Genomic DNA, 26,536 nt, shown 5'->3' with positions numbered 1-26,536 from the left:
GATGGGGCAAAGGTCAGCTGATGCCATTTTGGAAAATGGTGCCGACTAATTCAGAGCCTAGAGGGCATTCTGGACACTACTCGCCTACCAAAGAGCCACTAGGCTACCAGGGACGCCCTTAGATCACCAGGTATGACCAAAGAGAGAGCAGTGGGCTAGCTTTTATGGGGGAGGAGAGATGGTATTGATAGGAGGCGGGGTTGGAAAGGGGTTGAATTTATGGAACAGGGAGGGGTTTGGGAAAGGGCTGGAGGTGTTGCCATGCGACAGTTAATTGGTTTTTTTTTCTCCTGCTGGATTGCTTCTACAGGTGGTGGGGTGTGAGCCAGACTCCCAGGAGGAGGCGGGGGTCTTTGACACATTGAGAGGGGGAGTTATTTTGGGCCAGCGTGCCCTTTAATTTATTTATTTAACAATCACTTCTATACCGCAGTATCACAAAGGTCAAAGTGGTTTACAAAACTTAAAAGCACATGCATAAGTAAAATTTAAACCACAACTAAACAAAACATCATGAGTTACCATACTGAGACCTCATCTGCAGACAACTTGCTGGGTTGTCTATTTGATAGGCTTACATTCCCACTGGACCTTCTATATCACGCTCCCAGTGTATCTCTGAAACAACCAAGGTTTTAATAATTTTTTTAAAGGTGTAGAGGTAATTATCTCTGTTCTCAGCTTTTCTGGCATACTATTTCATGATATTGGGCTGTCCACAGAAAGGCCCAATATAAAATTTTCAGCACAGAGGCATCGGGATGTGCGTTAGCATTCCAGTGCCTCCAAGAAAGTTAGCTATGACTCCTCAGTTGTTGCTAACCTTTTGGAAAATAATGCAGCTTATGTTGTTTTAGGAAATCCATGCTTTAATTTGCATAAAATTAGATATGAATGAGCTGCTTTGCATGCATTTGCAAAAATTATGCTTGCATAACGGTACGTTTAAATACACGTGTCTTTTGGGGGAAAGTATAGCACAATATCGCCACAATAAAATTAAAGCCCGAATTGAACACAAATCCATGACAATCATACATAAATTACTAAACAATGAACATCAAGGTCAAACTGGCTTAAACATAATGCCCCAGAATCTCCAAAGAAACTTACGTTAAAACAACACAGGCCGCTTAACTGTCCCGTCCCCCCCCCCCATCAGAGATGCTCACTTGACAACAACCAGAGAAAGAGCTTCTTCCATTGCCTGCCCTAAAATATGGAACTCCCTCCCAAAAGATTTGAGAACCCAACCTAACCTCAAAACCTTCAAAAAAGATCTAAAAACGTGGCTGTGTCACAAAGTCTACATTATGTAATCTGATTCACATTCAAAAAACCCCCTTTTTTTAATTATTTTTCCTAAGATATTAAGTCATTTAATAGCTCACAATCTGTGAATCTTGTCAATAAACCTTGTTCAAGCAGGAGGTCAGCGGATCTATTGTCTGACCCGAACCAACCTCCCTGCTAAAAACTGAAAGAAAATTTTTAAAGAGACGGAGGGCAGGTTTCATATATATGAGTATCAAACCCCAACCAGGGTGTGCTCAATCTTGTGCATATAATCATAAACCGAAGCCACCACCGTCCAAATTTTTTTAGAGAGAACACTCTGTGCAACCAATTCTAATTAAGTCTTCGTATCCAAAAGTGAGAAAAATTTTTATATTCTACTTTCTTTTGAAATATTATCAAAACGCAGATGACTTAGCGAAATGTGTTGAAAAAGTCCCGACTTATCTGATGGTGAAAAGCCCGACGTAGCCACGTTTCTGGTCTAGACAGACCTTTCTTCAGGGGATGTTGTCCTATATAAATAGTAGCCGGTGAATCAAAAGCCTTCTGCGGAAAATCAATCATTTCTTCAAACAGACGCCATGAATGCGTTCAGCGGTGTAGAGACGCTGTCTGCTAACTCCCTCTGTTTTTAAACCCGGTGCACAGATGAATGAGCTACCAATTACAACGTACGTTGCTGTGGGCGTGATGACGTCAATTAATGAATGCATTTCACTAATCGTTAAAATGCCATATTGAATTTGAGACCCTATGCAATATTGCATTCTGAACTTCCGAAATGCAACCAAAACACATCATAGACATGAATATTAGATTAATGAGAGCCATTCTAGCTCTTCATTTAAGCCATGGGGTGCCTGGGTTTTAAGCGTAAAGATCCAAAAAGCTTCACGCTTATTTAATAACCTTTCACGATCACCACCTCTCAGAGATATTGGCACATGGTCGATCACAGTCCATTTCAGCATATTAAATGAATGTCCTTGCTGTACACAATGTGTCACTATGGGAGCTGTCAGAGTGCCTGTGTTCAATTTTGACTTATGTTCATACAGTCTGATCCGTACTTTACGGGTCGTTCTGCCCACGTAAACGAGGGGGCAGGGACAGATGATCGCATACACCACATGATCAGAATTACAAGTAGTGTCAAATTTACGATAAATACGATAGCCCGTATTTGGTTCTTGCCACATTTGACCATCAATACTATTTGTACAATGAAAACACTGTCCACAGGGCTTATGTCCTTCAAATAACGTTTCAGATGGTCTGAAACACTGTGCGTGAACTAACTTATCTCTGATGTTAGTGCCCCGGGTAGTGACAATCAATGGTGCATCCTTAAAGGTATCATGTAGGGCTAATATATGCCAGTGTCGGCGTATAGATGAAGAGATAACATTGGTAGCAACTGAATGTTGGAATTAGCAGACAGCGTCTCTACACCGCTGAACGCATTCATGGCGTCTGTTTGAAGAAATGATTGATTTTCCGCAGAAGGCTTTTGATTCACCGGCTACTATTTATATAGGACAACATCCCCTGAAGAAAGGTCTGTCTAGACCAGAAACGTGGCTACGTCGGGCTTTTCACCATCAGATAAGTCGGGACTTTTTCAACACATTTCGCTAAGTCATCTGCGTTTTGATAATATTTCAAAAGAAAGTAGAATATAAAAATTTTTCTCACTTTTGGATACGAAGACTTAATTAGAATTGGTTGCACAGAGTGTTCTCTCTAAAAAAAATTTGGACGGTGGTGGCTTCGGTTTATGATTATATGCACAAGATTGAGCACACCCTGGTTGGGGTTTGATACTCATATATATGAAACCTGCCCTCCGTCTCTTTAAAAATTTTCTTTCAGTTTTTAGCAGGGAGGTTGGTTCAGGTCAGACAATAGATCCGCTGACCTCCTGCTTGAACAAGGTTTATTGACAAGATTCACAGATTGTGAGCTATTAAATGACTTAATATCTTAGGAAAAATAATTTAAAAAAGGGGGTTTTTTGAATGTGAATCAGATTACATAGTGTGATTCCCCCAAAAATTGTTTTGGGTGCTTTTTTCATATTTGGTATTTCACATTTTGTATTGCACCTTTCAACATGGAAGGATGGAAAAATGTTTATAGCTTTTCAGAAGCCCAATTGGCTGATGTAAAATCACAACCATCGTTGTTGTCGGATTCGGAAACTGTGAAAATAAACACATCATGGGATGAATTTATACGTTTAAACAAGAAAAGCATTCGTGCTGAATTACACGGCAGCACATTAACAGAATATATTAAACAGCAAATGATTCCGAGGGGTTTGCGAGTGCAAAAAGAACCGCTTCTTTTTTCTGATGACAAGCCATTCATGCAGACCTGGATAGCAATCTTGAATAAATGCGCTTTAGATCTGATGTTGCTCATAGTGGGTCAAGTAAAAAAGTTCACTGGGGAACTAGTTACTTCGATACAACAACAGATCGATCAATTAAAACTTGACATCGAACCCAATCAATTTGAGGAACAATTGCAAGAACATCGAGCAGCATTAGACAAATTTAGAAATAACATCAAGGAATCTAAGATCAGTAAACTTCAGCGAGATCAAACTGATTACAAACTTGAAAATGTTTATAATTGGATGGGCAATAGGACCGATCATAGACGTGTTAGATTCAATTTTTCATCCGATGAAAACTCAAGTGGCTCTGATGAAACTGACAATTCGTGTACAGGACAACGGGATCAACCACAAAAGGATTTTTTACCCTCACGCGGAGCCAGCAACGCGCGTTCAAGAGGCAAACACCGCAACAACAACAATGTTTCCCGCGAATTACCTCAAACGGCTCCCAACACCAGGACAAGATACAAGAGGAATCAGCAGTGGTGAACCTGTCATCGACTGTCTTAACAGAGACACAATTAGCGGTATTAAACCATGGTTTATCCTTTGTACCCACCACTTACCATTCACCGTTTGAATCACGTATTTCTATACAGCGCTTTATACGCAAATTGAATTTACGATTATATTTTGATCAAGCTGAAACAGGAACTAATCAGGATATGTCATTAGTTAGACCTAAATCAAGGTGGCATCCTCCAGGTCCCATGGATTCGCACATAAAAACATTTGAACAACTTGTTTTACAGGATTTAAGTAATTTTGAATCCCAAAGACACTATTGGAAGAATAATTTATCCCCTCCCCTCAGATTGGCCTTACAAACATTAGAGAAGAGTGAATCACTCATCATAAAACCTGCTGATAAAGGAGGAGGAGTGGTGGTTCAAGATAAATCAGCATACGAGGATGCATTGTTGCAACATTTAAACGACACCAATTTTTATCGAAAAATGGTTGCAGATCCCACTTATACAATATCATCGATTTTACAGAGCATTGTTGATTCAGCAATAGGTTTAACTGAGAAAGAAAAAAAAATTTTTGATCAATGAACATCCCAGGCTACCAGTGATATACTCGTTGCCAAAGATTCATAAAAACTTGGTCAACCCTCCCATCCGTCCCATAGTGTCTTTAAATGATTCGTTGTTGGAAGCTCCCGCCATTTTAATTGACAAAATCTTACAACCATATATGATGCAAGCAGATTCTTATATTAAAGATACAATACATTTATTGCAAAAACTCCAGTCAACACATCTGGACGCATCTCACAATTATATATTGGTTACATTGGATATAACCGCACTGTATACCAACATACCTCAAACTGAAGCGTTTGAGACGATTTCACAGTGTCTAACACAACGAATAGATCATCATCGCATACCCACAAGTGTGATATTACAACTGACAGACATAGTTTTGCATCATAATTACTTCATGTTTCAATCTGACATTTTCTTACAGACGCATGGTATCCCCATGGGATCCCCCTTGGCACCGACAACAGCAAACATCTATGTAATGAAATTTGAAGAGAATGTTATCTACAAAGCTATTTGGTGGCAGGAAATAGCTTTGTGGGTCAGGTATATAGACGATATACTGATGGTTTGGCGGGGTACACAGTCACAACTCACATCATTTTTTGATTGGTTAAACCAGCAAAATGCCTATTTAAAATTCACGATGCAATGTTCACCATCCCATATTGCATTCCTGGATGTACTGATCTCTTTGGAAAATGGCTCTTTCAATACCACCATGTATCGGAAACCGACCGATAAAAACAACTTGTTGAAATTTCATAGCCACCACCCCTACTCCTTCAAATGTGGCTTGCCTGTTAGTCAGTTTTTTCGTGCCAAACGTATTTGTTCCACCAGTTATGATTTTGAATTGCAAGCATCATTACTCCGAAAAAGATTTTTGGAACGAGGGTACCCACAATCAGCGATCAAAAAAGCTTACAAACGGGCTAAATATTCAGATAGACAGTGTCTTCTGCAATATAAGCCTTCTAAAAAAGATCCCCAGCTGGTTTGTGTACTCCAACATTCAGTTGCTACCAATGTTATCTCTTCATCTATACGCCGACACTGGCATATATTAGCCCTACATGATACCTTTAAGGATGCACCATTGATTGTTACCACCCGGGGCACTAACATCAGAGACAAGTTAGTTCACGTACAGTGTTTCAGACCATCTGAAACGTTATTTGAAGGACATAAGCCCTGTGGACAGTGTTTTCATTGTACAAATAGTATTGATGGTCAAATGTGGCAAGAACCAAATACGGGCTATCGTATTTATCGTAAATTTGACACTACTTGTAATTCTGATCATGTGGTGTATGCGATCATCTGTCCCTGCCCCCTCGTTTACGTGGGCAGAACGACCCGTAAAGTACGGATCAGACTGAATGAACATAAGTCAAAATTGAACACAGGCACTCTGACAGCTCCCATAGTGACACATTGTGTACAGCAAGGACATTCATTTAATATGCTGAAATGGACTGTGATCGACCATGTGCCAATATCTCTGAGAGGTGGTGATCGTGAAAGGTTATTAAATAAGCGTGAAGCTTTTTGGATCTTTACGCTTAAAACCCAGGCACCCCATGGCTTAAATGAAGAGCTAGAATGGCTCTCATTAATCTAACATTCATGTCTATGATGTGTTTTGGTTGCATTTCGGAAGTTCAGAATGCAATATTGCATAGGGTCTCAAATTCAATATGGCATTTTAACGATTAGTGAAATGCATTCATTAATTGACATCATCACGCCCACAGCAACGTACGTTGTAATTGGTAGCTCATTCATCTGTGCACCGGGTTTAAAAACAGAGGGAGTTAGCAGACAGCATCTCTACACCGCTGAACGCATTCATGGCGTCTGTTTGAAGAAATGATTGATTTTCCGCAGAAGGCTTTTGATTCACCGGCTACTATTTATATAGGACAACATCCCCTGAAGAAAGGTCTGTCTAGACCAGAAACGTGGCTACGTCGGGCTTTTCACCATCAGATAAGTCGGGACTTTTTCAACACATTTCGCTAAGTCATCTGCATTTTGATAATATTTCAAAAGAAAGTAGAATATAAAAATTTTTCTCACTTTTGGATACGAAGACTTAATTAGAATTGGTTGCACAGAGTGTTCTCTCTAAAAAAATTTGGACGGTGGTGGCTTCGGTTTATGATTATATGCACAAGATTGAGCACACCCTGGTTGGGGTTTGATACTCATATATATGAAACCTGCCCTCCGTCTCTTTAAAAATTTTCTTTCAGTTTTTAGCAGGGAGGTTGGTTCGGGTCAGACAATAGATCCGCTGACCTCCTGCTTGAACAAGGTTTATTGACAAGATTCACAGATTGTGAGCTATTAAATGACTTAATATCTTAGGAAAAATAATTTAAAAAAGGGGGTTTTTTGAATGTGAATCAATTACATAGTGTGATTCCCCCAAAAATTGTTTTGGGTGCTTTTTTCATATTTGGTATTTCACAAAGTCTACATTGACATTCAAACTTCACAACATCCTAACACCCAAAAGAACTACCAACCAAATCCACAAAATAATTTGTCTCCAACCAGCACCAAACGAACCCTCCTCACTCAAAAATGATTTTTTCCTAGACTATAAAAGAGTAACTTTTTGTTTAATATGTATCCTGTTATACCTTAATTCACAATTGTTAAGAAAATTACACTTTGAATCTTGTAAACTGTTGTGATGGCTTCACCGAATGACGGTATATAAAACTCAACAAATAAGTGTTTTAAATTGTGTTTGTCACCTTGTACACCACCTAGAGCCTTTGGTTTAGGCTACTTATAAATAACAAGAAATGCAAGTGCTGTTTTTTGCATGTTAAATGCTTATTTCAGCTTAGTAATTACACCTCTATGTTTGTATCTGAGTCATATGACCTTTACTCCTCCTCCTCCTCACAGCCTTCCTCCGTAAGTTATGCTTCCAAAAGATAGTGAATCTTTTTGTTAAGAAACTAAAGTATGATTACTGGAAACATTACTTAGGTAAGGCTTTTTTTTTCTGTTATATCCAAGCAAAATATCGTGACTGAATAAGCTAATTGAAATTCATTTTGAATTCATTTTGCCCCAAAAATAAGATGAAATATATGAAACCAATTTTAACAAAATCTTAAATGTGAAATTTCAAAACATTACATACGTAAAAATGAGTATATACGCATGTAAATATCCTCTACTCGTGTACTTCATATTTTATAAAAATCGAAAATAGGCATATATTTTTTTTACTTTCGCGTGAACATAAAAAAAGGTGCAGGGGCATTCTAGGGCGCAGATAATACTTACATGCATAAGTTGCTGTTTTAAAAGACATGCATACATTTTCCAACTTGCATATTTTTACACCTGCTAATTATCTGGTGTAATGATATTAAATGTGTTTATTGTGCAGTACTTACTGGGTGAGAGGTGTAGGTGAACTAGGGGAAGTTGGCTGAAGAACCAGGAGGGTCTCAATGACCTGGAGAAGGATTGAGCGAACTGGTGGACTAATTGTTAAACTGACTAATTTCATTTATGTGCGGATCTTTTAAAATTGGCCAACTTGTGCGCATAAATCAGGACTTGTGCACATATATTTTTAAAATAGGTAGGAAATGTATGCACGTTCAGTACATTGAAAAACATGGTTTAAATGCATTGCATGTTTTCGTGCATGTTGCAGAGTAGAGATACTCAAATTTCATACAGGCAGGTTATAAAATGTTATGGTAAAACTGTGCATAGCACTTTTGCGCGTATGAGCCATTGTCTGCCAGTGTTTGAAAGTTATCCTCTTACGGCCAAATTTTAAAACAGCCACGCATGTATTTTTCAAAAGTTCCTGGCCACACGCGTAAGTGAAGATATGCGCACAATTGCTGGACCCTGAAAAGGGGATGGGCCGGGGGTGTGGTCTGGGAGGGGCGTCCAGAGGAGCAATAAGTAGTAGAACAAAAAAAATGTAAGTTTCAGGGGTGGGTTAAAGGGGTGTGGAAGAGGGAAGGGGATTTAGGTAGGGGGGTAGGAAACTTCCCTCCCAGTCCGCTCCTTGATTGGAGAGTACTGGGAAGGAATGGGGGAAGGCTGAATTTTCATTGAGGTAGATATTCAAAGATTAACGTTTAGGTAAGTTAGCTGGAAAACATTTATCAGGCTAATTTACAAGTGATATTCAGTAGCATAGTTATATTGCTGAATATCCCCCCAAAAATTGTTAGTTGGCTGAATAAGTCTTATCTGGCTAACTTTAGACCTGGAATTCACTTCCCCACAATATTCGTCTCATCTCCTCCACCAGAGACTTTAAAAAAAGCTCTTAAAACTTACTTGTGTACTGTTGCGTTTAGCAATCCTAACTTTTAACATTTTCTATACTTGTTAACTTTTTAACTGTTTTATATGTTTAATTTTTCTAAATTAATGTTAACTTTTTCAACTGTCTGATATTGTTTTACCCTTCAAATTGTAATCAGTTATTTATAACTTTTAATATGTAAACCGCTTAGACCTAACCCATTGTATAAGCGGTATACAAATACTTTTAAATATATAAATAAACAAGTCTAACATATCCGGTTAACTGAATTGGATAAGTCCGAATATCTTCCCCCAGACACTCATTTCCCACCCACCACTTAGCCAGTTAAGTAATTATCCAGGTAAATGGTGGCTGCTTAATGTGACCAGACATTCAAGTACCACCAATTTAGCCAGCTAAGTGGTGCTGAATATTGATGTCAAAAGGTTTTACGTGCATAAATGGGCTTTTGAAAATTGCTATGATATATGCTACTTTTATGCCCAAAACTCCTTTGAAAATTCACTGCTTGTTGTGTTAACTTGGAGTTGCTTCAGTAATGTTTGAGATTTTTTTTGTGTGCATAATTTTACCTGGGTAGAGACGTTTTACCTAGCAAATGCATACACAATGTGAACTTGGATTTTTTTTTTTTTTTTGTGTGTGTGTATTTGTTATGATCTGAATATTTGGACTCTCTTCACCCATAAATCCCAATCCTTCCCTGCAATATTTTGTATTATCTACTTTTTAGAATGTATTTATAATGTATGTATTTTTGCTGCAAACCAAATTGGATGGGCCTTTTAATGGACCAGAATGACAGTATATAAACATTAGAGTTGATGGTTTATCATAGGATTTTCAGATTTACTGTACAGTCATGCGCTGACTTCATGCACTATTTTACTTCCCCTCTCTCATATACTTTGTCTGTTACTGCGCCTCTGTAACCAATAACAGTAACCCTTACCCACCTACTGAATTTTTGTACTTGTCTATGACAACAGTGGCACTCTAGCACCGCATTCATTTCGGAATGTCTGCTGAAAGTCACTTTTTTCAAATGTAAAGAAAATAAACTCACAGGCGACGCTGAAGCATTTAGATTTTAAAGTAAAGTCCAACAGCTGAGGAGAACCTGTGCTCCATCTTTCCATTTCTTTCTGAGAAATTTTCACTGAGGGGCTTTTATCTTCCCCTTAATCCCACCATTTCTGTCAGGACATAATCTCTTTCTCAAATTTACATTTTAATTACAAGGCCAGCTGAACTGGCTAAAATCAATAATGTCAGCATTCAGCAGCCTAACTTTCAGCTGAAACCCCAGCCTCTCTATTTCCTACTATCGATTTATCTCTTCAGCACTGTCTGCTTTATTGCTTCAGGCAAATAGGTGCCATTTGGTCATTTTGAACAACAAAAAAGTAGATTTGGACTTTTTTTTTAAATAATTCTTTTCAGAAGCACTTATTGAAGAATGCCATTTAATATATCATGCTCTATGTAATATTTAGAAAATTGTGTTGGCAGTCGAATTACAAAACCGTGGGTTTTTTAAATCATTTTCCTTACTACACGCTACTTTTCATAAATGAAAATTTTAGATTCTGATTTTAGTGTGTTTCAGCTTGCCCAGAAGTCACTCGAAGTGGTTAAAATAAATACAAATCCCATGGTACCTGCACTTTGGGGGAGCCCTGACCAGCCATGGTTGACCCATTCTCAGCACTATAATTTCAGCATTCCAGGCCCCCACATCCTCCTAAGGTCAGCCCTGCCACTGATCACTTATCCACCTAGAACCAAGTTTTATATTTTTTTTTCCTATAATATAGGTAGGAAGATTCCACTCACATGTCATATGGGACTCCATTCCGAAAGCTAGGGCTAGCATAAACAAATGCTGTTTTGCGGGTGATGTCCAGCTTCACCTGAAATGGTGGAATGTCAAGCAAAGCTTGTTGTGACACATGTAAATTCCTAGAAGGTTTATAAAAAGACAAAAAACGTCTTGGAGATGCAATGGATCCAGCTGATTCAAATCTTTATAAATGAACTGGAGAACCTTGAATTTGTAATCTTGAAACAACCGGGAGCCAGTGTAACTGCTTCAAAATGGGAATTGCATGATCCCTAGCTTGGACACATGTAAGATTTATACCCACAGTATTTTGAAGAAGCTGTAATCACTGGAACAATCTCTGGGGCAATGCTTGATAGAGAGAATTATAGTAATTGAGTCTGATGCTTACCAAGACATGAATAACTGCTGCCAGTCCTCTCCTAGGAAAATATGGATGTAGTTGCCTAATTTCCTTAAATTGCAAACAGTGTCTTTTTACATCAGCAGAAATCTGTAGTTCCATGGAAAGTTTATCTGATAGTACTCCAAGATTATGCACCCTCTTCTTAGGTAATATATGCCTTCAGCTTTCTGATGGCATATATTCTTCAACCCATTCTCTGTCTAAACAGCCAATGCATAGCATCTTGGATATTTTTGGTCTTAAGAGTTTTGCTATTTGTGTGTTTATTCATGCACTTTTCATTTATAGGGCTGGAGCCTGTAGTACCACCTGAATCAGCAAAGAAAATGGAGACATTAAGGCCTGTTCCTCATCCCAAATCAAGGCCGAAAATGAACTATGAAGAACTAGATCCAACCTGTGCTGCTGCAACATTGAAATTAATCAGAGATAAGTTGCCTAAGTTACAGCCCAACGGTGGCAGGTATAGTGATTTGTTTTTTTAAAGATCCTTTTCTACTTGCTCAGAAAGAGTAGATACAAACTGCCAGTGGGATAGCCAATGATACTGGCCTTGTGATTAGACTGCATTACAGAATCAAAAGAGCTAATATCTGAATTGTGGGTTTAAACAACCCATGGGCCTTATTCATAAAGTACTTTTTATTTCCCCATTCTTTGCCTGTTAGAAATAAAATCTTTGAGCAAAGCCCAATAACAAGTGAATGAGGCTGTATGAAGCAGGGTTTGCTGCTGACATAACTCAGAGTAGAACTTGCATAGTCTATTGATAGGTATCTGAAACTATAGTTGTGACTGAGCAACTGCTGTACAATAAAAATTATTTCCAAACTTGCATGACAAAAATCTCTTTGAGAAAACTTGTGGACTATCACTGCAAGCCACGGGAGAGCCATGAGTGTACAAGCATCTTCTGATCTGCATGCTGTGAATAGTTCTTTATTGCATGTTTTCCACATTTTGATTCTTAGAAAGAGGCAGTCAGGTTAGCAGGCATTTGTTTGTCAATAAATCACTTCAGAAAACAGCCAGTTCTCAAAGAGCCACATAGAATCACATGCATGAGATGTATTTACATAGATTTGAATGCACTGCCTCTATTGTATCTCATGCATATTCATTCTGGGTATCCTGTTTGTGCTCTCGAGGACTGGAGTTGGTCTCCCCTGGACTATTGTAATTTCTGATCCAAGAAATGATTGTTGATGTGATGTGATTGGATTACATTCTTGGTTTAAAATTACCAAAGCCATAGGACAGGTTGTATATATGAAAATGAGTGCATATAAATATTCCTCATTGTTTTGCCAGACCAGTCCAGACAAGTGGGTTATGCTTCCCAACCAGCAGATGGAGGAAGAGAACAGGCTTGCTCATGTCACTCTATGTAGAGTCCTATGCTTACCCCAGCCTGCTAGTATTATCTGCCTGTAGCAGATGGTAGAATCTATTACCATAATATAGACTGGTACTAGCCTGAAGATGAAAAGGATTCTCTGAAGAAGTAAGAGAGAACAAAGCTTCCCTCTTCAAAAGGAAGGAGGGGGAGAAGCTGAAGTTTCTGTAGGTAGCCTGCAGTGTGCATGGTTATGAGAAGGATCATAATCCTTGTGGAAGGGGAATCTGATCTGAAGGATACTCAGGATAGAATGATCGAAAGCCTGCTCTTGTAATCTGAGGTTTCTGGCATGGTCTTAGTGCCTACACTGGACTCGACAGCTTCAGGATGGGGTGCAGGGATCAGCTAGCCAGGGCCTAGAGAGGTGACCCATTTGAAATAGGGCACCACTTCTTCAAGTTTTATGTGCTTGCATGGAGCATGCCCACTTTTAGAATGGCTTATTTGTTCTGGCTGACGAACTGGGTGGCGTATTCCGCCTCAGAGGCTTATTTCAACAGGCTTCTGTTTGAGGTCCTCTCCAAGGAGAAGTATACCCTTAAAGAGCTGACCAAGGACTTGGGAGAGTCCCAATTGCCCAGGCTTCCAGCGTATAGGGCCAATGCTCTCTCCGTATGACCCCAGCAAGGGCTTGCCTCAAGGAATCAAAGTAGTATTTCCTGCGGGAAACCATCTGTGTATCTGCATAGCTGGTCTTTTTATAGGTCCCAGCCCTTAAAAAGAAGATAGGAGAGGAAAAGAGGGGGTCAGCTAGTGAGACCAGCAGTAACCACAGATCCCAGTGAAGAATGAAGGAACCCATTTCTGGGAGTGCTGATCGGCAGCTGCAGAAAGGCAAAAGGAATCCACACACTGAACACGAATGTGGCACAATATTTTAATTACCTGAAAAAAATGCTGGAACTAGAACCTGATTAACAGCCATAAGGATTATTTCATTCTGATGCTTGCTTGAGGATAGTGAGACAAAGTTGAGTTTACCTGACTTTTCCATAGGTGACCTTGTTAAATGTACCCTGGTATTAATTACTAATTAGTGAAGATGTTTTGTTCTTTTATCTTTTAACCCTCTATTCTCCAGTCTTTATTTTCTTGGTCTGGTGACGATGATTTGACACTTCTGCCCTTTGTAGTCAGATATCTCCATGTGTTGGGGTTAACATGCTCCATTAACTCAATCTTCTATTATACAGTTATTTGGATGTAGTTTAGTTTCATAAACTTGAAATTTTTTTGTGTTGCTTCTTTTCACAAAGGTTTCCGACATAATGTCTGTTAAATGTTTTTTTTTTAAAACAGCATACATTTTGTATTAGCCAGTTCCTAAAATGTTCTAAAACAATGAATAGATTTAATTTTTAATGCATTATTGAATTACATCAGTTTTAGCAGAAAATAGTTGAATATGTTTTGAGACATCAGCAGCTGGTAGAATCATTTTCCTACCATCTTGCATCATCAGTGAGTTCACTCAAGTCCTTTACCCTTGTATGGCACTTTGTTAAAGCTGGTAATTTAGGTTCCTTCACTCTATCTGGTGTGTCATGAATGTCTTTGCTGAGTTTTTATTCTATTTCTTGTGGTAGGGCAGCAAGAAAAAATAATCCCTACTATTTCAAATTCCAGGTGGACTGGAATTTGAAGTACAATTTTTAATGTGATTTACGCATAAACCGGCCGTCTGAGAATTGCCCTCTCAGTGCGGCTGAAGGTACACAATGCATTCCATAGTACGTAAATGTTTGGCTGCATAGAGAGGAGGTGCTTTCAGGGTCATGTTTAAGATGGGGAGGAAAATAACACATGTAGATTGCATATTTAATTCCACACTCATTATTTACCTTGGGGAGAAAAGTATCCACACACAAATCAGTTGCAAATGTCCACAGGCACTTTGTGGACCTGTGGCATGTTTCAAAGCAAAAGTACACATGTGCTTTTGCTTTGAAAATTGGTACAAAGACTGAATAAAAACTACCTGCATATTTTACCCCAATGTGGACATAAAATACATAACATAACAGTTTAGAAATTGCCCGGTTAGTGTACTGTTGCTCCCACATTACAAGATGTGTCACATATAAGATGTGACACTGGATTAGAGAACATGGGTGTATCCAGTGCTTGCTTCCCTTTATGAATATGCTTTAATAAAAAGAGCCTTTGAGGCCAACCCAGAGGCTCAGAGGCAGTTCTATGCACTACCATGCATAGAACCTGCGTTTGATTCTCGGATCATGTCGTGTCCATTCCTTGAACTGGCTGGGGATGCTACAGAAGCAGTATTCACAGCCCTGGGGGAGAGGGAGTTTATTGTACAGCAGTGACACCTAGGGGTGTATTTTGGACTTCCTGATCAAACTAGCAATGGGATCCACTGGGGATCCTGCATTAGGGCTTACCTGGAACCTTGCAATCTTTTATTTATTTATTTGGATATTTTATATACCATCTTTAAATATAAAAATCACAACAGTTTACAAAAATAACATTCATAACGATTAATCAACAAATATTGACAGTTTACCGAGGCAGTCATCATAAACAAGTGAAAAGTTCCGATATATATTAAACTACTTACTAAAAATTTATTTATCGAGTTTTATATACCGTTGTTCGGTTTTGCCATCACAACAGTTTACAAAGTTTCGATGTTAACAGAGTGTTCAAAAGATTTGTGCGAGAGTTAACATAGTTGTTATAGGCATTCTAAAAGTAGTTCGGATGTCAAGCAATACATGTTATATTATGTGCTTACATTGGTTCCACATGGTTACATAGAGCAATAGGGAGGGAAGTAGTGAAAGAGAGTCATTGGGTGTTTTGGTAAGCTTTGGTGAACATCCATGGTTTTAGTTCTTTTTTGAAGGTTTTTAAGTTTTGTTGTGTTCTAAGTTCAGTTGGGAGGGTGTTCCAGAGTTTGGGACTTCCTAGGGAAATGGCTCTTTTCCAAGTTGAGGTAAGTTGTTTGGATCGAGTAGGAAGAATTTTTAAGAGACCCTTGTTAGTTGAGCGGAGGTTTCGGTTTGGTGAGTGGAGTTTTATTGATGTACTTAGCCAGTTTGTTTTCTTTTTGTATATTATTTTGTGTAATATGGATAGAAGATCTACAACATAAGGTGAGTAGTTCCCAGATACTCCAAATATGGAACTGTTCAAACTGTTTCCACGATGATATAGTAATGATTCTACAATCCTTCCATTCAGCTTTATAATTACAAAGACGTGATCATTAGGCCCATGCTAAAGACGTTTGCTCTGCTTAATGCAGTTACAGACAAGGCCTATGAGTGTGCTGTCGATTCTGACTCTTCTTGCTTGCAACTTCAGAGCAAGCAAATCTGCAGTCTTCTTTTGAACCTGCAAAGGTGAACACCGAACAGAGATGAGGCATGCCTGAAGCCCACTGTTCAGGCCCCTCAAGGTCTGGTGGTGGATAGGCCTTGAAATCCCTCATCTGCTTAATTCTCCAATTCTGCTGAGAGGTGTCCATTGGGGCCATGGGACAGCAAGTGCTTGCACCCTGATAAAAACTATTTTCCTGCACAAGATGTGGCTAAGCACCACCCTTCTTCATTCTGGCTCACATCACAGCAATGCCTGTTCCTGGAAGAAAAGTCCATCTGACAACTACAGTCCAGAAGAGCCTTAATCGTACCAGCTGCTGAATATACCCTCATCTACTGATTGTAATCCCTTTATCTTTTACAGCTATTTCCTAGTTGCTGCCGCACATTTCATATCCAGAATGGACTCTTTCCAAATACTGAATTGTCTCTCATCCTTGACTCAGCTGAATGGTGTTTACAGATAATCTAGGTGAAACATCATGACCTGTTAAGGATGATCTGCAGTGTCTTCACACTGTTGAGGTTCGCCCTATTGAAGCTTCACCATTCTTCTTGACTGGAAGAAAACTGCATGCTGAGTGCTCCTCGGGCCTACAAGTGACACTACGGGTTGCTTGGAGAATAGTTCATCCTCCCAGATTGATGCTAATTGCTTCCACCTGACATCCATCTGGTTTCCTGCACAAACTTGTACAGAGGTATTCTCAGCAGCCAGCTGCAAGAGCTTGGTCCTATTTCAGTGCTCTTACTCTGGCTGTGCTCCTGCAGTTGGAAGACGACTTCGTCTCCCAGAAACATGATGGCAGAAAGTCGGTGGCCACTCTGGTCCTCGAGCCACAAGCAGATCTGGTTTTCAGGATATCCATAATTAACATGAGAGAGACTTTCATGCATTCCTTCAGTTGTATGCAAATGTATCTCAGGCATATTCATTGTGGATATCCTGAAAACTAGACCTGTTTATGGCTCTTAGGAACTGTAGTTGGCCATTTCTGCTGGTGCTGTGAGTGCTTCCTCTGTAGCATCCCCAGTCCCTATCTGCCTAGAAAGTGGGAGACCTGACCCATAGTTCCTCCACATGGGCAGTGCCTAGAACTGTCTCTGAACTACCAGGCTGGCCCTTGCCTTCCTTCTTAATATTTTTGTCTGTAAATAATTTGGTTGCATCCTGTTAAGAGAAAATATTTAGACAACTGGTTTTATTATTTCATGTTGGAAAAATATTTTGTCTTAACTTCTTGCTTTTGGAAACTCTGCATATAATTCATGATTTTTGCAAGAAGCAATATTGTTTGCTTTTTGATCCTGGAAGATAGTTCATGGGGGCAATTTATACTGGGTAATTTGGCTTGTCTGAAAAATGCCCCCACCCCTCAGTAGCCCTAAATTAGTAGCTTTAGACCACACATCTAGTTTTATTCATTAACTCCAATGTGGCCTTCTGCAAAGCAAATTTCTATTTAGAGGGGATTCCTCACCGCAATCTTATGCAATAAGCATATTAGGCTTTACTTGAATACTTGTCTACAGCATCCAGCCAGAGTTCTCATACCACATCTAGCATCCAATTCAGCAGCTTCTTTTATTTTTGCCAAAAGCCACTGTTGAAAAGAAGTCCTTATGATCCATGTGCATTACAATCTTATATCACACATCCACATGTGATGTGTGTGCATGTGTGTTCTGGGTAGGACGTTTATATGTAACTTAATTGCTTAAAAGAAGATCATGGAAGGACTGTAGATTTACACTCAATGGTACCTCATTATTCCTTTATTCATATTTACTGTGCCTCACTATTAGAACAAAATGTTTGTGCTGTTCTCTAAGAAGAATACTGCTGTGAAACTTCCCCTTGGAGAGCATGGTGTAATAACTTGGAATAACTACCCAGGTCTGAGGTTTTTTCCCTCTTATTAGTCATTAGGTTTACCTAATGGAGATTCCATAATATTCCATATGAACTACCCAGCATTTCATTGTATTTTTTTATCCCATTTTAATCCATAAAGTAGTATAAGTCAGTGTGGATCAAAGTTTATGTGAATGTTGGTGCAAAAGGTTAATGAAACTGAAAGAACAGTTGTGGTGATTTTTCTCTATCGACTTTTTATAATCTGTCTGCAGTGTTCCTGGAGCTTCAGAGCCAGACGCACCAGGAAAGTGCAATAATAAGAAAAACCAACACGAAGAAGAGAGGGCAAAAGCTCCTGTCATGCCATTTGGTATAGATCTCTACTACTGGGGGCAGGACCAGCCAACTGCTGGCAAAATCCTGAAGTAAGTATTTGTATTCATCTTTTCTTGTTAAAGAAGAAAATCAATTAAAGAAAAACTTAGCCTTCTTTAAGAGCTACGATGCTTCCTGACCTTTATTACATAAACTTGGCATCACACAGTCTCCCAAAAAGTATTATGTTTTGAAAAGTTGGCCAAAAGAAATTGTGAGGTCCATATTCAAATGCCATTTAGATAACATAATAGTTATCTATCCAAATGGCTTACCCAGATACTTTGAGCATTTATTAACCAGTTACCTGACTAGAATTGAGCCTGATAAGTTGCATTCTGGGGCAGGGGCAGGAGGTGTTCCAGGGAGGAGCGGAGTTAGCCGGTTAACTTATCTGGCTAGCTAACTTTAGGACAGCCCTATTTCCTGAACACAGACAGTTAGACATAACCAGCTAACTTTAAGATAGCCAAGTATATTAGTGCCGCTGAATATACCCTGTTAGCTGGGTATGATTTATCCAGCTAAATAGTTGAGCCGCTTAGTGGTTGAATATTTCCCCCTATATTCTTACAATTTTTAAAAGAAAAGAAAATATGAATAGTTCCATAAAAAGTGGGACCATCTGTGGAAACTAACGACGGACCTCACCCACTTTTCTAAGTTGTTTGAAGGAAGAACAGGCTTCTTCCATTTTGTTGGACAGGCCATAAGCTTCCATAGGGAAGCAGTGTAGAAAGGGTAAGGTTCTTTTCAGGTTTGCAGGAAGCTAGATATATGTTTGGGGCCAAACAAAGTACTATCTTAGCCACTGGGCAGGAAAGGTAATTGTCAATTGAGCAGTCTTCTCATGCTCCCCTGCCTTATCAAGCAGGGCAGGCTTTTATCAGAGCCACTGAAAGCGACATCAGCTATGCTTACATCTGATCCTTCTGCAGAGAGTGCTACAGAAACCCTTACTTCTAGGAAATACCATAGATTATAAACACAAAGTTTTAATAGATTCCTGCTTTTGTGCTGAAAAAGATGTTAACACTTAAACATTTTCAGCTAGTTAAAATTGGAACGTTCTGTATATTGTCCTGGACAAAAGAAAAGGTAAATAGGAGGGATATGCAGCTGGTAATCCAAACTGAATCAGGCATTTTCATTTGTTTTACCCCAAAAAGAATGTGCAATCCCTCTGAAAATTCTGAAAGTTTTTTTAGCTTCATTTGTTTTGGAAAATAGTGTGTGCTATTTTCCAAACGAATAAAAATGATCAAAAAATGAATCGAAACTAATAAAATTTCCCTCTAAAGCCCTGCTAAATATCGTAATAAAATGCCCTTTTTGAGACATAGATGTTCCCAATAAAAAGGGCATCACGTGATAAACAGTAGCTGATCAGAAGTGAATCGTTGTCTGCAAATCACATTTAGGAGGTAATTTTCAAAGGAATTGCCCATGTAAACGTAACATACTATCATAGCGATTTTCAAAGACCCACTTACACATTTAAAGATGAATTTTAAAAGCCTGGAGTGTGTCAGTCAGGGGATGTGCGAAGAAGTCAGGCTTGTGCGCACCAGCCATATTTTAAAAAGCACCCATATAGGTGTGTAAATGCTGTGGTGTGCACATCTCAAAACTTTCTTGAAAGGGGCTTGGGCATGGTCTAGGAGTTTTGGGGCCTGGCCAGGACGTGTGTGTAAATACGTGCCCCGGTGGCACACTGAGGCCCCCTCTGCGTGACTTTACTTCTGCTGTGGGTGACATTTGTTATAAAATAAAAGGATCAAGGCATTTCTTAGAGGTTTAAGCGGTCTGGGGGAAGTGTAGGCTATCAAGCTAGGGGGTTTTGGAGAAATTGGGCAAACTGGTGGACGAACTGGTAAACTGGGAATGGCATGGGCATACACCCCTCTTAAAATCCCCCGACTTGCGTTGTAGAAGTAGGATTTGCATGCCCACTTAAAATTAGGTGCATATGTGCGCCCGATCAGGCTATTTTATAACGTGCACACATACTTGCGCAAGTTATAAAATAGCTGCGTCCCTGAGGCGCAGGCTGACACGTGCGCAAATGTGTACCCGTGCGCTTGTTTGAAAGTTACCGTCTTAAAGTGCACTTACACTTGTAAATCCTATGAACAATTCAATGGCATATATTATAGAAATTTTCAAAAAAACTGGTTACATGCGTAAAGTACATTTCCATGTATAAAACCCAGTTTTAAGCATAGAAATCCTTTTGAAAATGACTGCCTTTGATTGTACTGTATCATTAGTCCTTTGTACCTCATTTTGAACTCTGTGCTGGAAAAGCATGTAACAAATAAATGATGACACATCACATCCTCAGTCTTCCTATTGTACCTCCTGATCCTTGACTCAAGAGTTTCACTTCCTAGTCATTGACTCACAATATCAACCCACCACCTCAAAGTTAAAACAGCAGTACTGCCTAGATTCTTCAGACTAATTAATGTTCTGTTTGGTCATACTGTATTTTAATTTACATCGTTCTAGCTTAATTTGCAATAAATGTATTCACATTGTATAGCTGTAACCCTTGTTTGTTTGTTTTTTTTTTTTGTTTATCTCTTTTCCTAAGTTTATTCTTCAGCTGTTCTTGCGCGATTCATAATTTATATGTATAAACGTGCTTCCTCTATGGTGGTATGATGTGCAGTAGGACAGCAGATGCTTAATTTACTCAGATTGATTATCATGAAAATGGTTAAGTTGGAGATTTCAGATACTTTAAACACTAGTATCTCCTGTGGAGTGAAATAAGCAGAGAATGAAGAAAAGATCTTAATGATTTTGGTTGTTAAAACGGACAACTGGATTACTAGGACTACTTCAAATAAAATCTATGTTCATTCTGTACTTCTTGCCAAGGCCTGTTCTAAGGTTTTCAACTCCTGAGCACAGTTCAGAAAAGTGAGCTTTTACTTTCTATTAGTAATACACAGGTTTCATTTATCTTTTATTTATATATCTTATATATCTTTTTTATATATATATATATCTACCTTATAAATGGGCTCTGACTGGCCCACAAATGCGCAGTAGAGAGCAGCTCTACTGCGCATGTGCAGGCGGGAGAGTACGTCTGTCAGAACGGAACTAAGATGGCGCTGGGAGGAGCAGCAGCGGCGGATCGGCGGCGACTATATCAGGTGGAGCAGCGGCGGTATGCGAGTGTCAGGCGGGCCGAGCTACACTAGGTGGGAGGAGCGGCGGCAGCGATATCGGGAGGAAATGTGGCGGCGGTGGCATGGAGCAGCTGAGGTGTGGGCTGGGGAGGGATCCCCGGAGACCACCCATCTCCATGAGCAGGCCACGCTGAAGAGCATAAGAGGGAGAGTGAAGGGGGTGGGGATTGAGAGTGGGTGGGGAATGACTGAGGGGGAGGGAGGGAGAACGAGGGGAGGGAGAGGGGGGGGAGGGAGAGTGGGGGGAGGAGTGGGGGGAGGTGAGGGTGAGGGGGGGGGAGATTGAGAGGGAGCATGAGGGGGGAGAATGGGAGGTGAGAGTGAGTAAGGGGAGGGAGTGGGTGAGAGAATGATGGGGGAGGTGAGAATGAGGGAAGGGAGTTTGAGTGGGGGGAGGGAAGGGGGGTGAGTGACCGAGGGGGAGGAGGATGAGTGACTGAGGTGAATGAGTGAGGGGAAGTGGAAGTGAGGGAAAAGAAGTGTAGACGGGTGCAGTGTCCGAAAACGGACCGAAAATGTTTTTAAATGTAGCCCGTTTTAACGGGCTTAACGGCTTGTGTATATATATATATATATCGTTCTATATATATAGGATCACTTTCCCGTCTTTTTGTTCAATATATATATATATATATATATATATATATATACACACACACACACATAGAGAGAGAGAGACTAGATATGTTATAAAAAACTGAAATGCCCGTTTAGAAAACAAAAATAAAAAACTATTTAGAAATGTAAAACTTAAAAAACCTTACCTACCTCGTATGTTAACACTCTGATTTTTATAGACATTGCAGGAACTGCTTCACAGTGTTTAAATGTGTTGTCATAACCTATGTGGTCAACACATGGAATAGAAAGGAAAAAAAATTCCATAATTATTAGAGATGTAGTATTGATAAATATAATTCAAAGTGAACTAATTGTAGCCCACAATTACCTGGTAATGTAAACTAGAGGGATTAGGTCTCGCTCATTCAATTGTTGCCCCACAACTTTTACTATGGTGAGAGTCCTCTGGAAAATCCAAGGTGCAATGTAAAAAGATAGCTAAAGAAAGTGTCAAGCAAGAAACTGGAAAGCGGATAACCGCTTCATATGGAGGGCACACTGTCACCACAAAGTCTTTATTTTATTTAAAAAGTGAGCATTAGCTCATGAGAACTTACTTTAATGAAAGATACGTTGCGCAGGCGTTGGTTCTAGGACTGGCCCTGCTTCTAAATAAGCTGCTGGAAAGGGCAAAAATGAAATGTTACCATATTTGTAAACAAGTTGAACAGTCAAATTGAAGGAGACAAGTTAAAAAATCAGGTTAGCAAAAAGTCAAGCGGAAGAAAGGATTGTGACAAAGGAGTTAGACCAGCGATGATACTGTAAAATTAAAAGGAGACAAGGAGTAATGTGTGAAGAAAGATGAAGCAATATTAAACAAATACTTGAGTTCACTGTTCACTAAAGAAGACCCTGTAGGAGAACCATTACTGATTGACAGAATTACAGATGGGATTGGGGTAGATACAATCCTGTTTACAGAAGAGTGCATGAGTGGAACTAGCAAAACTGAAAGTGGACAAGGCCATGGGGCCAGATGAGATACATCCCAGGATACCAAAATTGCTTGGAGAGGTACTGGTGCATCTGCTAAAGGAACTGTTGAATATATCCTTGGAGACAGGAGTGGTGCCACAAGATTGGAGAAGAGTGGTTGTGGTCCTGCTTCACAAAAGTGGGAGCAGAGAAGAGGCTGGAAAGTACAGGCCGGTTAACCTCACTTGGGTGATGGAAAAATTTAATGGAGACTTTGCTGAAGGAAAAGATAGCAAACTATCTACAATACGATGAGTTGCTGGACCTTGGGCAACATAGGTCTGAAATTTCATGGTGAAACTATTAGTAAAAATTTGTAACCTATCATTAAAATCATCCATTGTACCTGAAGACTGGAGGGTGGCTAATGTAATCCCAATATTTAAAAAGGGCTCCAGGGATGATCCGGGAAACTACAGACCAGTTAGCCTTACTTCAGTACCAGGAAAAATAGTGGAAAATGTTCTAAATTTCAAAATCACAGAACATATAGAAAGACATGGCATTGGTGGCAGTGGGACAATCCAGTGGGAGCACTGAGAGGAGAGGATCACTTTGCTGGTGGCTGAAAGGAATCAGTAAGTTTTTGCTTGGGATATTGTCTTTTTTAAAAGTATTGGGGCAAAGTTAACTATTTGGGAATAGTGTGTTTGTGCTTTTAATAGTCAGTAAGGCAGCGAATAAACAGAAGTTAGTGTTTATATATTAAAAAAAAAAAAAAAGTAGCCAGAAGCTAGAAATAAGCTAGGAGCAGTGTATATCTAAGTAAAAAGGTTGAAAAGTTCAGTTACTCACCTTGGAAAGGTGTTGAGGTAGTGTGATTTGGTTTGATTAGGTACCATTATTTGTTAATCAAGAGAGCAGTGAGTCACTCTGGCTGACTAACTGAAGTTAGACTGTTGGTTCGGAGAGAGGTATCTTCAAAGGATACTAATGATGCATTAGAATTAAGGCATCCCGACAGTGAAGTTCCAATAATAAGAAAAGTAGTCCAAGTGCCTGTAACTAAAAACTCACCTGAGCTAAAAAAATTCTAACTTATCCCTATCAATTAAAAAGCAGAATGAAAATACAAACAGAAAACAAACTTTGAAATATTTGTATGCTAATGCCAGAAGTCTAACAAATAAGATGGGAGAATTAGAATGTATAGCAGTGAATGTTGACATGGTGGAAGGACAACCAATGGCAGAGTGCTATACTGGGTACAAATTATATCGCAATGACAGAGAGGAGCACCCGGGAGGCGGTGTGGCGCTTTATGTCCGGGATGGCATAGAGACTAAACACACAATTGAATCTTTATGGGTAGAAATCCCTTGTGTGTCGGGGAAGACTATAGTGATAGGAGTATACTGCCATCCACCTGGTCAAGATGGTGAGACTGACAGTGAAATGCTAAAAGAAATTAGGGAAGCTAACCAAATTGGTAGTGCGGTAATAATGCGAGACATCAGTTACCCCATTATTGACTGGGTAAATGTATCATTGGTACATGCTAGAGATATAAAATTCCTGGATGGAATAAATGACATTTTTATGGAGCAATTGGTTTAGGAACCGACAAGAGAGGGAGCAATTTTAGATCTAATTCTCAGTGGTGCTCAGGATTTGGTAAGAGAGGTAACGGTGGTGGGGCTGCTTGGCAATAGTGATCATAATATGATCAAATTTGAATTACTGACTGGAAGGGGGACAGTAAGCAAATCCACGGCTCTCATGCTAAACTTTCAAAAGGGAAACTTTGATAAAATGAGAAAAATTGTTAGAAAGAAACTGAAAGAGCAGCTACAAAGGTAAAAAGTGTACAAGAGGCGTGGTCATTGTTAAAAAATACCATCCTAGAAGCACAGTCCAGATGTAGTTTGCGCATTAAAAAAGGTGGAAAGAAGGCAAAACGATTACCGGCATGGTTAAAAGGTGAGGTGAAAGAACCTATTTTAGCCAAAAGATCTTCATTCAAAAATTGGAAGAAGGATCCAACAGAAGAAAATAGGATAATGCATAAGTGTTGGCAAGTTAAATGTAAGATATTGATAAGACAGGCTAAGAGAGAATTTGAAATGAAGTTGGCCGTAGAGGCAAAAACTCACAGTAAAAACTTTTTAAATATATCCGAAGCAGCCTGTGAGGGAGTCAGTTGGACCCGTTAGACGATCGAGGGGTTAAAGGGGCACTTAGAGAAGATAAGGCCATCGCGGAAAGATTAAATGATTTCTTTGCTTCGGTGTTTACTGAAGAGGATGTTGGGGAGGTACCCGTAATGGAGAAGGTTTTCATGGGTAATGATTCAGATGGACTGAATCAAATCACGGTGAACCTAGAAGATATGGTAGGCCTGATTGACAAACTGAAGGAGTAGTAAATCACCTGGACTGGATGGTATACACGCCAGAGTTCTGAAGAAACTAAATGAAATTTCAGACATATTAGTAAAAATTTGTAACCTATCATTAAAATCATCCACTGTACCTGAAGACTGGAGGATAGCTAATGTAACCCCAATATTTAAAAAGGGCTCTGGGGCGATCCGGGAAACTACAGACCGGTTAGCCTGACTTCAGTGCCAGAAAAAAATAGTAGAAAGTGTTCTAAAACATCAAAATCACAGAACATATAGAAAGACATGGTTTAATGGAACAAAGTCAGCATGGCTTTACCCAAGGCAAGTCTTGCCTCACAAATCTGCTTCACTTTTTGAAGGAGTTAATAAACATGTAGATAAAGGTGAACCGGTAGATGTAATATGTTTGACAAAGTTTCTTATGAGACTTCTAGGAAAAGTAAAAAGTCATGGGATAGGTGGCGATGTCCCTTCGTGGATTACAAACTGGCTAAAAGACAGGAAACAGACAAGATTAAATGGACAACTTTCTCAGTGGAAGGGAGTGGGTAGTGGAGTGCCTCAGGGACCCGTACTTTTCAATATATTTATAAATGATCTGGAAAGAAATACGACAAGTGAGGTAATCAAATTTGCAGATACAAAATTGTTCAGAGTAGTTAGATCACAAGCAGATTGTGATAATTTGCAGGAAGACCTTGTGAGACTGGAAAATTGGGCATCCAAATGGAAGATGAAATTTAATGTGGATAAGTGCAAGGTGATGCATATAGGGAAAAATAACCCATGCTATAGTTACACAATGTTAGGTTCCATATTAGGTGCTACCACCCAAGAAAGAGATCTAGGCGTCATAGTGGATTGAAATCGTTGGTTCAGTGTGCTGCGGCAGTCAAAGCAAAAGAATGTTGGGAATTATTAGAAAAGGAATGGTGAATAAAACGGAAAATGTCATAACACCTCTGCATCGCTCCATGGCGAGACCGCACCTTGAATACTGTGTACAATTCTGGTCACCGCATCTCAAAAAAGATATAGTTGTGATGGAGAAGGAACAGAGAAGGGCAACCAAAATGAAAA

At 39.4% G+C, this 26,536-nt stretch overlaps 1 protein-coding gene across 2 annotated transcripts in view; it reads left to right on the top strand.

Annotated features, from left to right (window-relative positions):
• Positions 1 to 26,536, top strand: part of UVSSA (UV stimulated scaffold protein A) — a 209,132-nt gene that overhangs the window by 120,519 nt on the left and 62,077 nt on the right. For both annotated transcript variants that reach the window (XM_029592666.1, XM_029592673.1), the window contains exons 9-10: positions 11,620 to 11,794; positions 18,208 to 18,360. In XM_029592666.1, coding sequence (XP_029448526.1) covers positions 11,620 to 11,794; positions 18,208 to 18,360 — 328 coding nt within the window. The remainder of the gene's footprint in view (positions 1 to 11,619; positions 11,795 to 18,207; positions 18,361 to 26,536) is intronic.

Source organism: Rhinatrema bivittatum, chromosome 1 (assembly GCF_901001135.1).
Source record: "Rhinatrema bivittatum chromosome 1, aRhiBiv1.1, whole genome shotgun sequence".
Classification (NCBI taxonomy): domain Eukaryota; kingdom Metazoa; phylum Chordata; class Amphibia; order Gymnophiona; family Rhinatrematidae; genus Rhinatrema; species Rhinatrema bivittatum.
This window is presented reverse-complemented; position numbering and strand designations above follow the sequence as displayed.